Source organism: Mesoplodon bidens (genome assembly GCF_964165515.1).
Source record: "Mesoplodon bidens genome assembly, chromosome: 6".
Classification (NCBI taxonomy): domain Eukaryota; kingdom Metazoa; phylum Chordata; class Mammalia; order Artiodactyla; family Ziphiidae; genus Mesoplodon; species Mesoplodon bidens.
Window position 1 is genome coordinate 7,548,907 of NC_138162.1, and position 16,670 is coordinate 7,565,576.

General features: G+C 56.5%; 1 protein-coding gene and 1 pseudogene across 2 annotated transcripts; both read right to left on the reverse strand.

The window, feature by feature from the left end:
* Positions 1 to 2,658: 2,658 nt before the first annotated feature.
* Positions 2,659 to 4,668, reverse strand: LOC308619246 (peptidyl-prolyl cis-trans isomerase A-like; annotated as a pseudogene). The gene is made up of 2 exons: positions 4,636 to 4,668; positions 2,659 to 3,151 (listed from the first exon to the last, which is right to left on the reverse strand). The product of its transcript is annotated as a peptidyl-prolyl cis-trans isomerase A-like (transcript).
* A 263-nt stretch (positions 4,669 to 4,931) lies between these two features.
* Positions 4,932 to 15,421, reverse strand: CERCAM (cerebral endothelial cell adhesion molecule). Its single transcript, XM_081238383.1, has 13 exons — positions 15,170 to 15,421; positions 13,633 to 13,743; positions 13,342 to 13,459; positions 12,653 to 12,787; positions 12,294 to 12,498; positions 9,737 to 9,856; positions 9,401 to 9,477; positions 9,201 to 9,307; positions 8,208 to 8,340; positions 6,715 to 6,842; positions 6,393 to 6,596; positions 5,748 to 6,000; positions 4,932 to 5,437 (listed from the first exon to the last, which is right to left on the reverse strand). The coding sequence occupies exons 1-12, from the start codon at positions 15,364 to 15,366 to the stop codon at positions 5,748 to 5,750; spliced, it is 1,788 nt and encodes a 595-aa protein (XP_081094509.1). The 5' UTR covers positions 15,367 to 15,421; the 3' UTR covers positions 4,932 to 5,437.
* Between the last annotated feature and the right edge of the window lie 1,249 nt (positions 15,422 to 16,670).

The window sequence follows — 16,670 nt, forward strand, 5'->3', positions numbered from 1 at the left end:
GGACTCTAAAGTTTGAGAACCACTTCCTGGACCACCCGGGAGTGATCTTGGAGGGCAAATCTGGTCATGCCCCTTCATTTTAAAGAAAGGGAAACAGACATTTTACAGAGAGGAGAAGGACCTGGCTCAAGGGGTACAGATAATTAAGTGGCAGAGGTGAAATTGGAAATTAGATTACCTGTTTACAGAGACACCCTCCTTCTCCCTGCCCCACTTTTTCCTCTGACTCAGGCAGACCACCCAAGTCCATCCTGATTCACAGTCATCGTCTGGAGGGTCACTGTGATACCAGTGACCCTCAGTGCAGCACTCCCTCTGTGCCAGGCACTGCGCTCACCTGCATTAGCTCAATGAATCCTCACAACATCTGGTGAGGTTGGCTTGAGTGTAATCTCATTTTACAGAGCAGAAAACTGAGCCTAGAGAGAGGTCAGGACACTTGCCCAGGGTCACAGAGCTAGAAGGGGCTGAGACCACTCAAGCCAGTTTTTTCTGCCCGCAGGGCCTACGCTGTGACTAGTAGGTTTGCAGAGAGGGCTCTTCTCCAGCATCCCTTCATTTTTTTTTTTGGCCGCCCTGCTGTTTAAGGGATCTTAGTTCCCCCGCCAGGGATTGAACAAGGGCCCTTGGCAATGAAAGTGCGGAGTCCTAACTACTGGACCGCCAGGGAATTCTCCAGCATCTACAAATCGGCTAAGAAACCGGAAGGAAAAAAAGAGCTCCCCAAGCAGGCAAAACAGTTGGCAAACAGCCAATGCCCAAAAGCTGCCATTTACTCATAGCAAAGCCCCTTGTCTCTTGGTTTGCACACTATTGTGGCAGTAGTGGGGTGGGGGGAAGAGCAGCTTAGAAGTGGTCCAGCAGGAGCGAGAAGGAGACCCGGTTCTTGCCCCGACCCATCCCCACTCTCACTTTCCCGCAGTTCCCCATGCCTCCCCCAAGCAGTGGGTATGCCTTGGAGAAAGACTTCCCAGCCTTTTTTCAGAGAAGGGCACCCACAGAAAACCAAAATATTTACAGAGCATCTGAGTCGTCTGGTGGGTATTGGGGGACGTTTGGAAGTCTTGATGAAAATTTCATACTTCATTCTTCATAATATATATTAAGATTAGAAACTGTGGTATAAAATATTAGGGAAGACTTTAAAGCTCAGTTTTGTATAAAACTTCCAAATAAAACATTAGACTGGATAAAAGAAGACAGACACAAAAGGCCAGGTACTACATGATTCCATCCAGGTGACAGTTTGGAAAAGGCAAAATCAGGGACAGCAGACAGATCAGTGGTTTCCAGGGACTGGGGTGGGAAAAGGGAATTGACTGCAGGGAGGCAGAGGAGAACTTTTTGGGGGGATGTATATATTCCATATCTTCACTGTGGTACTGGTGGCATGACTTTACATTTGTCAAAAATCATCAAAGTACAGAGAAAGAAAAATACTGTATGATATCACTTACATGTGGGATCTAAAAAAAATACAACAAACTGGTGAATAAAACAAAAAAGAAACAGACTCCTAGATACAGAGAACAAACTGGGGGTTACCAGTGGGGACAGGGAAGGGGGAGGTGCAGTAGAGGGTTAGGGGAAAAACAGGGTTATTATGGAATTATATGAAATCATGTGTGTGAAACTTTTGAAAATTGTAAAGCACTATAGAATTTAAAGCATCATTCATTCAAAAAAAAATCAAAGTAAATTTTACTGTATGTAGATTTAGCTACAGTTCCCAAACCTGTCAGCTCCTCAGGATCACCTGCGATAGTTTTGTTCAAAAACAGTCAGGCCGGGCTTCCCTGGTGGCGCAGTGGTTAAGAATCCGCCTGCCAGTGCAGGAGACACGGGTTTGACCCCTGGTCCAGGAGGATCCCACATGCCGTGGAGCAACTAGGCCCGTGCGCCACTACTGAGCCTGTGCCCTAGAGCCTTCGAACCACAGCTACTGAAGCCTGCGTGCCTAGAGCCCGTGCTCCGCAACAACAGAAGCCACCACAATGAGAATCTGCGCACAGCAACAAAGACCCAATGCAGCCATAAATTAATTAATTAATTAATTAAAAAAAAACAGGCTTCACCCACAACCTACTGAATCAGAACCCTGGGCAGGAGAATTAGGAGGGGGCAGGAATCTGCATTTCAACCAGCTCCCCAGGTAACAGGTGGTGGAGTGTGTGGTTTGGGGCCAGGACTTCTGGGTCAGGACAGGGGATGCCAAGCTTCTAACTCCAGCCCAGACCCGACCCCTGAATCCCAGGCTCGTGTGTCTAACTCCTAATTGACACCTGCACCTGAATCTCAAATGTAGCACATCTGAAAATGATCTCCTGACCCGCCCCCCAAGCCAGTCCCCTGCCCCACACTCTGTAGTTTTCTCCATTTCTGTTGATGGCAGTTGCATTCTTCTAGTAATTTGGGTCCAAAACTTTGACATCCTCCTCAATCTGTCTAGGTCTCTCTCTCTGTTGTTGTTTATCTTTTATTTCATGATCATAAACTTAACTCTGCAATTCAGCTAGACTTGGAGCGGGGAATGGAAAATGTGAAACCCAAAGAACTGCAGCAAAAGCACAAAGGTGATAGGATGTCACGAACAGACGAGGGTGAGGGATGCTCTACTGAGCTACGGAAGGAATGGGCTGATGTCTAAGATAAAGCACGAGTCAGATTTATTAGAGTTGTCCACAGACAGCAATGGTGAGCTTCTTGCCGGTCTTGCTATTCCTGGAACCAGAGTGGTCCACGGCTGCCACACCGTTCATGCCCTTTCCTACCTTGCCAAAGACCACACACCTGCCATCCAGCCACTCAGTCTTAGCAGTGCAGCTGAGAAACTGGGAACCACTTGTGTTGGGTCCAGCATTTGCCACGGACAAGGTGCCAGGACCTGTGTATTTCAGGGTAAAATTCTCCTCATCACATTTCTCCTTGTAGCTGGATGCCACCAGTGCCATGGTGGCACCACCCTGGCACATAAATCCCGGAATACTTCTGTGAAAGGAGGACCCTCATAACCAAATCCTTTCTCCCCAGTGCTCAGAGCACGCAAGTGTTCTGCTGTCTTTGGAACTTTGTCTGCAAACAGCCTGAAGGAGATGCAGCCCAAGGGCTCGCTGACGATGTGGAAGAACACAGAGGGGCTGACCGACCGTTGCTAGGCAGCGCAGGGAGCAGCTCCCCGCGGTGGCGTGTCAGTGCCTCCTCCTGAAGTTCCGCTGCTGCCTCCCACCACCCCCACTGTTAACACCCTGGTCTGGGGCACCATCATGTCTCACTTGGATTATTACAATGGGTTCCTAACCCATCTCCCTACTTCTACCCTGGATCCGACTACAGTTCATTACAGCGGCCAGGGTAATCATGTTAAAATAAAAATTAGATTGTGTCATTTGTCTGCCTCAAACCCTCCAGGGGCTCTTTGTCTCAGAGTAAAAGCCAAAATGACCTCCAAGGCCCTCCGTGCTCTGGCTCTGACCTTGGCTCCACCACCTCCAGAACTTGGCTCCTCCTTGCTCATTCTGCTCCAGCCACAGTGGCATCCTCCCTGTCTTTTGAACCTGCCAGTCCTGTTCCTGCCTCAGGACCTTTGCATATGCTGCCCCCTTGGCCTGGAATGGTCTTCTTTCCCATATCCCCATAGCTTGTCCCCTCACTTCCTTGAAGTCTTTGTTCATGTGTTAACTTCTCAGCTCATACTTGATATTTCCTCCCTCATTTTGTTCTGTAGGACTTACCAACCTCCAATATTTGCTTCTCTGTTTTTGTCTGTCTCCCTCACTAGAACGTCAGCTCTATGAGGTCAGGGATTTTGGGGGGACAGTTTTATTCACCGCTGTATCCCTAGTATCTAAACATGGCCCATAGAGGGTGCTCAATAAATGTTCATTTTAATGAATGAAAGGGACGCCTGGAGCCTGGAAGGGAGAAGTGACTTACTCAAGGTCGTAGCCATCCAGAATCAATGGCTTTTGGTCTTGGAATGAACAAAGCACCAATTCCACAGCTCTGGCCCGAAGTCCTTCTCAGAGCCACGCCAGGCTCTGGAACCAAAGCCAGGCCAGCGGGACCTCATCCCTGGTACGGAAGGAGGGAAAGCCCAGCCCCAGGGGGTGCCTGACTGACTCTGCCAGGACCCAGGTGCTTACAAGATCAAGCCAAGGGGCTGCATGGGGGAGGGTCTCCTCTGAAGGAGGAAACCTGGAGATGGCAGGTCCTGCGCTGGTGGAGCCACGGCAGCTACGGACAAGACAAGGAGTCGCCTCCCCAGCCCCTCCGCTGCCTGAGTGCAGGCAGTGGAGACAGTTGCTGGGCCTTACAGGGGTGGGGAGGGAGGAAGGCCAGCAGTTCCCAAGCAGGAGAGCAGAAGAAGGTGAAGCTGCTGCAAGAAACCCAGAGCACAGGGGGCAGATTCCAAATGCCCCAGGCTCCCTTCCCGTTGCTGGCCCCAAACCAGCAGAGGGCGCCCTGGCCCACAAGGTCCAGGCTCTGCCACCTTGCGCCCTCTGGCTGCCACACCAGTTAGGGCAGGTGGGGAGCCCTGGATCTCCCCAGCCACTTCCAGGGGAGGGGTTCCAACTGCACAAGTGAAGATCCAAAGGCAAGGAGGCCTCAGCAGCCCTCGGTCTGGCCTGGGCCCACCCTGGCCAGCAAGGTGAGGCCAGTGATGACCATGACAGCCACAGTGGGTAAGCACTCACTGTGGGCTGGGCTCCAGGCCTGGCTACTTGATACCCACCTGGCCCATGAGATACTTCTCCTCCCACCTCCACTTTACCAATGAGCAGGCTAAGGAGGTGATGCCAGGTCGATGGCCTGACTCCTCCTCTAGGCTGCCCTCCCCTCTCTGTCTCTCCACCTGCTCATCCACAGATCAGGAACGCCTCCCTCCCAGCCCTCAGGACACACAAAGAGGCTCAACCATGAGTTAAAAAGTATAAAGTGCAATACCAGCCAGCTTTTATTGAGGGCCTACTGTGTGCTGGGTCCTCCTCCCACCTCCCTGCACTTCCCACTGGCCAGGGAAGAGGGTGGCAGGTGAGACCCATGTGTCAAGCTGGGTAGGGAACTGAGGTGGAGGTAGAAGGCGGCAGAGGGGCCCCAGCAGCTGGGTCCTCAGCTGGGGGCAGGGCTCCTGTGTCCGCCCAGCTTGAAACTGAAGGCTGGGGGCCCTCCCTTCTTCCCTCCACCCCAGGCCCTGAATCAGGCTGGCAAAGTAAAAGGGCCTGCAAGCCCTGCCCTTGTGCTACGTGACCTTTGGGGAAGGGGACCCATCTCTGAGTGGTTTCTCCCAATGGAAGACGGGTCCAGAGGGCAGGGTGGCCATGCCCAAGGCGGCAGCCAGGTCTCTACTGGGGCTATGGCTCCTGGTGGTGGCTCTTGCTCTGCTCTCTGGACAGCTATGGCCTATTCCCGGGTGCTTCTCTGGAGTCACCACCCTGACCTGGTGGGACAAGAGAGGTAAGAGGAGAGAAGTAGAAAGAACTAGAGGTGGACAGTGAGAGACAGAGACAGAAACAGACACAGAGACAGTGAGAGGCACAAAGAGATAGAGATGGGCAGAGAGAAAGAGAGCGAGAGAGAAGGAGTTAGAGGTGGACAGAGAAATGCAGACACAGTCAAAGATACAAACGGAGACGGAGAGAGAGAAACCCCGAGACAGAGAGAGGGAGAGAGAGAAGACAGCTGAGAAGGGGAAAGGGAGACCCAAACACAGAGTCAGTCGTTGAAGGGGAGAGAAAACCGAGGCCCACCTAGAGCTCATCCTGGGGGTGGGGATGGAGGCTGTGCCCACTGCTGCCGGCCAGGTCCAGGTGGGGGTCCCGCAGGGTCTTATAAGAGCCACTCCAGCTGATGAGGCGGCCGCTGTCATCGTCCCAGGGCGAGGACGTCTCTGTGTCGCTGAGCCACTCAGCGTCCCCCGCGTAGTGGGTGGGAGCAGCGAGCAGGGGCCGGGCTGAGAAGGCCCGCAGGTCCCGCGGCCAGAAGTGTGCCTTGTACTGCTCACTGGGAGGTGGGAGGCTGGCTCAGGGGGGCTGGGGTAGGCGCCTCCACCCAGACCCAAGCCAGCCCGGAGCCAGGCACCTCACCCCCAGAGCACCAGACCGCCCTCCCCATCTAATCCTGAGGCAGGATTTCTCTTATCCCCATTTTCCAGATGGAGAAACTGAGGCACAGAACAGGAAAATCACTTGACTGAAAACCACAGGGCATCACAGAATTCACACATAGATTGGTCTGACTCCAGGGCTAAGCTGGGCTATTCCTTGGTGACCAGAAGGAAGTGACTCAGCCCTGCCAGCCTCAGTCTCTCCACCTGCCCAGTGAGGGGACTTACTACTTGCTGAGGTTGGCTCTCGGGCATAGCCGACCCTGCCCTGCCCCCATCTGAGGCTCACTTGGGGTGCTGGTCAAACATGATGGGCAGGAACTCATCCACGGGCAGCATCCGGCGCAGGGGCTGGGAGGCCAGCAGCTTGCGGGCGCCAGCCAGGCTCAGGACGTACGCCAGTGTCCAGTAGGAGTAGCCGGCCACCACCAGGTGTGGCAGCCCCTCCACGGCCGCCTCCTCCTCCGGGTTCACCTGCTTCCGGCCGAGGTAGCTGCAGGTGACACCAGGGGTCCCAGGAATCACTGTAGATGTCCCAGGACCCCTCAGGAGGAGGCAGACCCCTGGAGGCCCACCCCTCTCCCTGGCCCCTGGGGGCCCAGGCTGCCTACATCAGGTCCCAAGGAAGTTTCTCCGCCTCCACCTCCTTCATCAGCCGCTCCAGCCGCATCTTGAAGTTGCTCTCAAAGCGCACGTCGTCCTCAAACACCACAACCTGGGCCAGGCCCCGGGCAGCCACCTGTGGTACACGGTGGGGGAGGCTCTTTAGACTCGGGCTGTCCCCTCCCACCTGGCTGACTGTGACAGACGCTCCTGGCCTCAGTTACACGCCGAATGCTCAGCCCTGGCTGCGTTGCTCAGTTGCTGGAGGCTTGGCGGGGGGCCTCCCTTCTTCCCTCCATCCTTGGCCGTGAATCAGGCCGGCTAAGTAAGGGGGCCTGTGAGCCCCGCCCTTGTGCTACGTGACCTTCGGGGAAGGGGACCCATCTCTGAGTGATTTCTCCCAATGGGAGATGGGTCCAGAGGGCAGAGTCCTGCTCTCCAAGCAGATCACAATGGCAATCAGAACCCTTGCTGCAGTCACTGAGCACTGGGGCCAGTGTTCATCTCCAGGGACCCTCAGGAGGTACGATGTCCCCGTACTGCACCAAGGAGGTGGAGACACAGGGAGATGAACCCACTCGTCCAAGGACACACAGCCAGGAAGTGGCAGAACTGGGATCTGAACCGCATCTGCTGGACTCCAGGGCCTGGCTCCTCACGTCCGCCTCTTGAGCTTTCCTCAAGGAAGCTAGGCTCGGGGGTGGGGGGTGGAGGAAGGCCCTAGCCCCACACATCCCTGAGAAAAAATACTTTTTGTAACTTTTGGAAATGTGAAAAGAGGATGAGACCAGCTCAGTAAGTGGTGAAACGTACATCATCCTTCAATCTGTTCAGAGGTAGCAGAAAAGCAGAAATATAAGCTCACACGCCCACATTCTGGCTACAGTAGAAAATAAAAACAAGGAGTGGGTCTGTGCTCCACCTCCTGGAGGGGGCGCCCCTTGGAGGGCCAGGCCCGGGTCCTCTCCTGCCGTGTCCAGGCAGTGACCTCTCCCAGGCACTCACACCCCAGCCCTGGGCTGAGGCTGCTTGGCCAAGCCCTAGGCCTTTCTTCTTCCCACACAGAACACACCCAACTCCCTCAGCCCCAGGGCCTGTGTCCGCACTGTCTTCCTCTGCTGAGAAGGCTTCTCTCCCTGCCCCTCAATGGCGAGGCCCGCCCTGACCCCACAGGAGGCCAGGAGGCCGGGCCAGTCCACACTCTCGAACAGCCTGTATATCCCCACTCCGTGGCAAGCTTAGTTCTTTCTTGATTTCTGTGCCTTGCTCTGGTCCCTTTGCCCCAGGAGGGACCGGATGCATTCTTCTTGTTCACCTCTGTGTTCTCAGAGCAGAAGCTCTCCTAGCACACAGTAGGTGCTCAGTGGAGACCACAGGGTGAATAAGGTATAGGGTTGGGCCCTGAAGAGGCTGAAAGCTGCTGGCCGGGTCTTTGTTAGTGTGCTCGGTCAATCCCCGGTCACACGAGTGCTGGCACAGAGCAGTGGATGGGGGTCCTCACCTCCTCCCAGATGGAGTAGTGGCTGAGGAAGCAGCCCACCTCGCCCTTGGTCAGTGTGCGGCCCGAGTAGGGGTCCTGGTAGCCGGGAAGCAGGTCCACGCCGAGGCTCCTCATGACACTGCTGTTGAGTGTCCTGAGGCAGATGGTATAAGGGAGTCAGGGGTGCCCACCAGGGACCTGTCCAGGGGGAACTGGCCCGTGCAAGTTGGGGACAGTCACACTGGAGTCTGGTTGGAAGGAGGCTTCAGTCTTGCTACTGCTTCGTGTGGCCTGAAGCCATCAGTGACTGGACCTGGAAAGCCACTGCCACCTCGGGCGGGGGGGGATCCTAAGGGGAGGGGGCAGCAGTCTGAGGGGGACACCCCCAGGATGAACGCGGGGAACATGGCAGATACTTCTTAGGCAGCGGCCCAAGCAAAGGATGGACATCCTGCAGTCCACAGGGCTGGGGCGTATGCAGCAAACAGCAGTGGGCATGTGGGGCCGTGTGACCCCTGGTTGCTGGGGGAACACGACTGGCCTGCTCCCACCCCGCCCCGCCCATCAGGGACCTAAGTTCAGGATGGAAAAGAATAACCCTGATAATCATAATGAAGACATTATTGACCTTTGGATACTTACTACATTTCAGGCCGTGGCTAAATCTTCACTGAACCCTTACAAACCCCTAAGAGGAAGGCAGTTACTCGCCGTTTACACAGTAGGGCTGAGAGATGGAGGTCACGCAGCTGGTGACCACGCCCAGAAGCTCCAGACCCTGGGCCTTAACCACTGTACTCTCCTCCCCCAGGTGGGCTGAGGGAGGGCACCCTGTCCTGTTCTGTCTGCCCTGGGACTCCCCGAGACAGAATTACTCAGGCCCTGTTTGAATACCTCCTAGAACGGCAAACTCATTCAGCTCATTGTCTGCTTTTCCCACCCCCATGGAGCCGTGATGGACCACTCGGTCCCCACCGGCTGCACAGGGTCCTGTCCCCACCCAGGAAGCCTCACCGGCCGTCCACGGCATCCACCAAACGCCCAGAGATCTCCATCTCCCAGAGCGAACTCAGCATGCGCTCTCGGCGGTCAGGCCGGCGGGCCAGGCTGATGACAAACACCTGGAAGAGGAGGGGAGGCAGGGGAGTGGGTGCAGGGGGAGGGGAGAGCCCACCCACCTCCTGGCCCCAATCCTGCAGGCCGGGAGGACTTACCTCATCAAACCCCATCTTGCTGGGCCTCTTTGGGGGCCGGGACACATGAGCTGAGGCCCACATGGGGGGCCCATCCACTGCAGAGGAAAGCACCCCCCACATCATGAGTCCCTGCTGGCTCTAGTCAGCGGCAGCCCTGGAGTCCTAGCCCCCCTCGTTCCTGCCCCCTGGCAGAACACCCAGCAGGAGATCACAGAATCCACCTGCTTCCATTGTACAGATGGGCAGACTGAGGCCCAGCGGGGAAAGGGACTTGCCCAGAGTCAGGGAATGAGTTGGGGAGAGGCTTCTACCCCAGCAGTAGGGAGGGGCGACACACCGGCTCGCGGCTCTCACCCAGCGCTTCCAAGATCAGGTGGATGAAGTTGACCCTCTCATCTTCCAGCCCCTGGTGAGATTTCACAGGCACGTTCATGTACCCATAACGGTGCTCGTTGCACACGTGGGCCGAGACCCCTGCGGAGAGAGGCCCAGTGAGCACTGGAGTGCAGGGCAGGGCTCTCAGAAACCCGATGGGAGGTCCTAGGCCCAGTCCTGCCAGTGACCCACCACGTGAGTCCTGTCTGGGACCCGGTGTCCCCACCTGGGCTTGGAGGGAGAAACGGCTTGGCTCAAACAGTATCTAAGGGATCTTCCTGCCGAAATGGTTTATTCATGCAATAGATGTGTCTAGAGCACCAGCTGGCTGCTGGTGGTGAGAAAGACGGACAGTCCCTGCCCTCGGGGGATCAAGGTGAGGAAGGAGCTGGCTACAGCCACCTGATGCCACCGGGCGTTGCTCCACCCAAATCTTTCCCACCTCTGCCCATCCCCCCTCGCCAATCCAGCACCATCACCTCTTGCCCAGATCCCTACACTTAACCCCACCCCCTCGCCTGCCCCCACCATGCTGTCCTCCACCTGGCAACCAGAGTGGCCTTTTTTATTCCTTCAATGTTTATAATCTTTATTATAATTATTTATTTAGCCTTTGTCTTCTATAGACTGTGAGTCCTCCAGGGCAGGCACATGGTATCTATTAAAAAGTTAACCCCAGGCCCAGCATTGAGCACAGAGCCTGGCCCAGTGCAGGTGGTGGAAGCGTGAATGATGGAGACAAAACCCCTGTTCACGAAATTCCTACAAACTGCTGACGGATAAAGAGCAGCTGATACTCAAAGTAGAGGTAGGAATGAAAAAATAAGGAAATAGGGAATTCCCTGGTGGCCTAGTGGTTAGGATTCTGGGCCTGGGGTCAGTCCCTGGTTGAGGAACTGAGATCCCACAAGCCTCCCGGTGTGGCAAAAAAAAAAAAAAAAAAAAAAAAAAGGAAATACTTCTGCTGCTTCTCATTTTTTTCTCCATGTATTTGTTTCACCTTCACTCTCTTTCTGCACTTGATTTTTTTTTCTTCCTGCATCTCTGCACCGCAGATGTTGCCAGCACGTCATGCACACACACAAAAAAGATGACACTCTTTTCCCTGGACACTTCTCACACACTGCTTGCCCAAGTGCAACACTTCTTGATTAGATCATCACTTCTAATTCACCTTGACCATGAGCAGAGTTCTCCCCCCACCAGACAGCCTTCATGTCCTTGCCACCCATGAGTGCACACCGTGAAATACATTGTCTGTAGCCTTCTCAAGATCTTTATTCCAACAGCAGTATCTCTGTCTCACTCTCAACTTCGACTCTTCCTCAGAACTGGGTTTATCCCATCCAAACCCAAACACTTTTTTTTCTTTTTGTTTTTTCTTTTGGCTGCGCTGCACAGCTTGCTGGATCTTCGTTCCCTGACCAGGGATCAAACCTGAGTCCTCAGCAGAGAAAGCACAGAGTCCTAACCACTGGACCGCCAGGGAATTCCCCAAACCCAAACACTTTCTAGTAACCTTCATCTTAAAAATAACCACCGACAGGGCCTCCCTGGTGGCGCAGTGGTTGAGAGTCCGCCTGCCGATGCAGGGGATGCGGGTTCGTGCCCCGGTCTGGGAGGATCCCATATGCCGCGGAGCGGCTGGGCCCGTGAGCCATGGCCGCTGGGCCTGCGCGTCCGGAGCCTGTGCTCCGCAGCGGGAGAGGCCACAACAGTGAGAGGCCCGCATACCGCAAAAAGAAAAAAAAAAAAAAAAAAAAAAAAAAAAAAAAAAAAAAAAAAAATAACCACCGACAACAGAATGATATTTTCTAGTGTTCAAATCCAATCACGTGATCCTCTGATGGCTGCCCGACACCCACAGGCTAAAGACCAGATGCTTGCCCATCAGGTCCACACAAGCTGGCCCCTGCCTACCTTTCCTGCCTCAGCCTGCACCATGCCCCCTTTGCTTACTGTGCTCCAGCTGCCTGCCTTCTTGCATCCCCTGCCACCACAGGGCCTTTGCACCTGCTGGTCCCATTGCTTAAAATGCTCTGTCCTGCCCTGTCTACCTTGTTAATGTCTGCCCATACTTTAGATCTCAGCCCCAAAGTTTACATCCCCCAGGAAGCCTTCCCTGACAGGTTAACTCTAGTCTAAGCTCCCAAAACACCTATAATCAAAAAGCTCTTCTTCCTGTCATTGTGATTGGACATTGATTTGTGTGATCCTTTGATTGACTGGACTGGAGGATCCAGGAGGTCAGAGACTGCCTGATTTTATTGACCACTGTCTCCCCAGTGCCTGGCACCTGGTAGGTGTCCCATAAATATTTGCCTAATGAAGGAATACATGAAAGTGCCATGGTGGGGACGGCCAGAAGGACATCTAACCTACTGGGGCAGTGGGCCCAAGAAAGGCTACGACCTGAAGGACAAACAGGAATTAAAAAGATTAATTGCAGAGTGGGGAAGAGCATGCCAAGCAGAGGAAATAGCATGTGCAAAGGCCTAGAGGCCTGGGAGAAAGGCTCAAGGAGAGCTGTCCTCACCAGCAGCCTGACAGGCGTAGGCGAAGATGATGATGTCGTCGAAGGGCCAGGTATAGTTGGGGTGAGGGGGGTAGAAGCCCAGCTGTTCTGTCCCCTCCGCCCGCAGGGATACCAGGAAGGTGGAGTGGACCATGGGGACACGGAAGCAGCCCCGGCGCTGGCGGTTCTTGGTAGGGAAGTAGTCGGCTGTGCGGCGGTAGTAGCCCTGGGGAAGGGGTGGCTCTGGGCTGTAAGAGGGTGCCCCTCCATCCCCAGCACACTGCTCCCCTGCCAGGGCCCACAGACCCTAAGGCCTTCAGTCTCTCCACGTCCCTCCTCTCAGACCTCAAGCCTCCTGAGGCCCCCGAACCCGGCCTTACCTGGGGGGTGATCCCACACCAGAAATTGGAGTAGTAGGTCTGAGAGTCCAGCATCGGGGCCACCACGGGCAGCCCCTGTTCGATCAGAAGTCGCAGTGTCTGGTTGTTGGTCAGAATGTTGTCCGTATCTGCAAACTGTGGGGAGGGGGATGTCACAGGCCCCAGCCTTGTCTGGGCTGCAGTCCCCCAAGGATTCACTGGGATCCCTCCAGATTTCCAGAAACCCAGAAAGTCTCCCAGGATCCAATGGGGTTCCCTCAGAGAGGTCTAACCTATAAACCAGTAGATCCGTTTCTGGACCAAGAATCTAGTCTGGGGCACTGGCTCGGGGATTGGGTCCAGAGATTATACCCGAGTTGCTGATCTAAGAACTTTATCTGAAGTTTTAGGAAGTAAATCCAAAGACCTACTCTGAGCTCTAGTCCAGGGAACTAGGCTCAGTTTATACTCCAGACTCTAGCCCAGGGATCGAGTCTCAGTATATACCCTGCGTTCTGACTCAGGGATCCAGGTTTAGCACCAAGTCTGAGCTCAAGCATAGGGATCCAAGCTCAATATCTGATCTGGGTTCTGACCCAGGTTGCTAGCTGAAGGAGCCAGCCTGCAGGTGGTTAAGTCACACCAAGATTTCTGTCAAGGACAGGTACCACCACCTGTGGGAAACCCAATTGTAGGCCAGGCTTTCTTACCAGGATATAGTCGGCCCCCCAGTCCCTGGCAAAGGTCAGGGCTTCCTGTTTCAGCTCCATCAGAAACTGGTGCCTTTCTTTGGTCCAGTGCTTAGGGCCCTTCTCGTCTGGGTAGGACCTGAGGGGGTAAAACGATGAGATGTTCCCATGGGGTAGGTGCATGTGGTCTCCCTCTCTGCAGGGCAGTGGACAGAGCCCTGGTCTGGAGGCTGTGGCTCGGGGCTGTCCCTTTCCTTCTCTGGGCTGCAGCTGTTGTCCATCTTCCCCAGAATGTTCCCCTGAGGTCACCACCTGGGCTCCCCCTCAGGTCTCCAGACCACAGAGGCATAGTCATCGCCCACAGCAGCCAGCCACTCCTGCAGCATCTCTGTGGTGTTGTCCACGTTGTGGTCTGTGGCACACCTGAGGACACAGGAGGGAGAAGGGTGAGGGGGCACAGCCACCGAAGGACCAAACCCTGAGGCAGCCTTGACCCGCGGAGCACCAACACTTGCAGGGCTGGCCTCTCCTGGGAGCAGAGGAGGCAGGTGTGCTCCAGAGGAAGGCAGGAAGCCAGGTCCCAATCATAGGTCTGTGATCCACTGTGTGACCTCAAGCAGGTTCTGGCCCTCTCTGGGCTTCACTTTCTCCCTGTAACTTTAAGCTGTCCTGGCATGCTCAGGGGCTGAGAGGACAGAACTCGAATGCATTTTGAAGGATGAAAGTACCTCAGCTTTGAGGAACATACCTACCACATTCTCTGCTTACCTTCCTTCCCTGCTGTGTGACCACAGGTCAGCCCCCGCCCCTCTCTGAGTCAGGACTGGACAGAGGAGCTGCTGCTTCCCTCCACCAGAGAGTTGTAATAATGACCAAACCACACTCTGAGCGTCCCTGAGAAAGGCTGATGGGCCCGAGCTCCGTTGCCACCACGAGTAGCCTCTCTGAAGGGGCTCTCATGACAGAGGGGATTGCAGGGGGCTTAGCCAAGAGCCCAGGTTTTACATGATACTGCCCCTTTAAGTCAATTCCCCAGAAGTGAAGATTAACTACGTGTCAAGTCTTCTATGGGTGGGAACTAACTCCCAAACTGGTAATTGTGGGCAGCCTCCCCAGGCCACTGGCTCCAACCCCAGCCCAACTTTGGTGTGTTGGGGAGGGAGGGTAGTTTGGTCATTTCTCTCAGTTTATCCCCAACCTCAGCTTGGGACTCCTCCCTGCTCTGGCTTCCACAGACTGTGGCCTCTGATTCCAGTGCCCTGCGGGGACGCCTAGGGGGAGAGACTGCAGCAAGGGGGCTTTGCCCTTGGCCACAGGACCCAGCCCCTCTCCTGAGAGAGGCTGGAACCAGCCCAGGGGAAGGGGGAACGGGTGTGACTCCCCCATAGGGCAGCATGGAGCCGAGGGCTGACAGCATCCTCACGGGCTCCCCAGGAACCCGGACGCCTGCTGGTCTGTGCCACATCAGGCCCCAGGGGACGCCAGCTGCTCCTGTCTGCTCCGCTCCAAATCAGGCCAATCACAGGTCCCACGGGTTCAGTTTCAGCTCTGAGGCAAGAGGGACTGGGCCCAACTTACACCCAGAGGAGGTCCCAAAAGGAGGAATAGGGGGGCCAGAATTAGGGAATGGTGTCCCTGTGTCAGCCTAAGGCCTCAGAGGTCAGTCTGCAGGGCCAGGAGGATAAGGGGTCCTGTCCGGGTACACGGGTTGCGGAGGGCCTATCTGCGAGGGAGGGGCCTGTCTGGGTGGTGTCTGGGCAGCGAGCAGATGGGTCCATCTGGAGCCCGGACTGTCGGTGGGGTTGGGGGATAGATGCCCGGTGGATGCCCATGCGCGGGTCTCTCTCACCAGAGGGCCAGCCTGGCCCGGGGGTAGTCCAGCCGCTCCAGCGCGCCCAGGTAGTGGGGCAGAGAGTGCTCGGCATTGCGGGCCAGGATGGCAAGGACCACGGCGGGCAGCGGCGGCTCTGCGACGCCCGCAGCCTCAAGCCGCGGCCCCAGCAGGAGCAGCAGCTGGAGCAGCGGGGCGGCGGGGGCAGCGCGCATGGCGGGCGCTCTGGCGGCTGCGGCGGCCCCCGGGGCTCCCAGCCCAGCCGAGGGTAGTGGGCGGGGCGGGGCGGCCCGGCCGGGGCGGGGCCTGGGGCCGGGGCGGGGCCGAGGCGGGCCCGGAAGGGGTTGTGGGGGGCGCACCCCCCAAAGAGTGGACTCCCACTCCCAACCCCTATTCGTGGATTCTCAAGTGTCCTCTCCTAGACCAGGAGCATCGCAGGGCCCGGACACCCGCCCCGGACGCGATCCAGTAGCAGCTCCCTCCCGGCTGGAGGGTCGTGGGGGATGGCATCCGAGCCGCCCGGGCATCTCAGAATGCTCGACTACGAATCCCTGGGCGTGCAATCGCCAGAATCCGGCTCCACTGAGCGCCCCTGAATCCGGATTCCCTGGCCATCCATCTGACCCTCCGACCTGAGCCGCAGACCCCGCGGGGGGGGACCCACTGGGCCGCGGCCTTTCCGGGTTCCCCCGCTCCAGCCCCCTCCACCGCCCCCGGGCGCCCTCTGGCGGGCCCAGACGGAACTTCTCAGACCAGCCAGCCGACGCGTGGGCGGACAGACAGACCGGCTTGGGGGGCGGGGAGGGGGTCCCCCTGACCTGCAAACGTCATCCCGCCGCGGTGCGAGCCTGGCGTCCCCCGCCCGTCATCGTCCTCGCCTCCGTCGCCAGCACGGCACTGCTCCGGCCCTTTAGGAGAGCAAGGCCTACTCTTAGGTTGAGTGTAGAACATGGGGCGCCACTCAGCCCCTCACGGTGACCCAGCCCCCTCCAAAGCAGGATGACTCCTGTGTCTGGTCAGAGTCGGGGTCCTAAGGCCCCTGCTGAGATGGAAGAGGGTCCCCAGACTCTCTTAGGGCAGGGGAGGGGAGGGGTCTGGAGGCACCAGTGGTGGGCTGTATCTCCTCTTTACCACCAACCTCAGGCAGGCCGCGTTCCCGGAGCCTCAGGGCCTCCTGGGTAGAATCGGGCTGCTTACAGCACCCACCTAGGAGGGTTTGCAAGGGTTCCGTGAGAGCGCGAATGCACTTTAATTCTATGCATGGGGCCTGGCAGGAGGGAAGAGTTCCTGGGGCTGGAAGACAGAACTGGAGAAGCCAGCCTCTCCTTCCATTCAGCCCCTCACCCATGGGAAGCTACTCTCCTATGGCACCTTTGGGTCTCCCTTCAGGTTCTTCCCAGGGTCAGGGAGGGGGGCTAAGCCTGTGCACATTATCTCCACTGCAAGAAAAGGGGTGGGGGCCCAGCAAGAAACAGCCTGGTGACGGGGCAGCATGTGGAGGAATCAGACCCCAGAGTCC

Bases quoted from the DNA above. Each gene is read 5' to 3' on its own strand.
- CERCAM (XM_081238383.1), bottom strand. From the start codon at position 15,366: ATGCGCGCTGCCCCCGCCGCCCCGCTGCTCCAGCTGCTGCTCCTGCTG. The intron at 13,744-15,169 runs GTGAGAGAGACC...CTGTGTCCTCAG, and splicing joins CGGGCCAGGCTGGCCCTCTG to GTGTGCCACAGACCACAACG. The intron at 12,499-12,652 runs GTAAGGCCGGGT...CCCCTTCCCCAG, and splicing joins GGTGTGGGATCACCCCCCAG to GGCTACTACCGCCGCACAGC.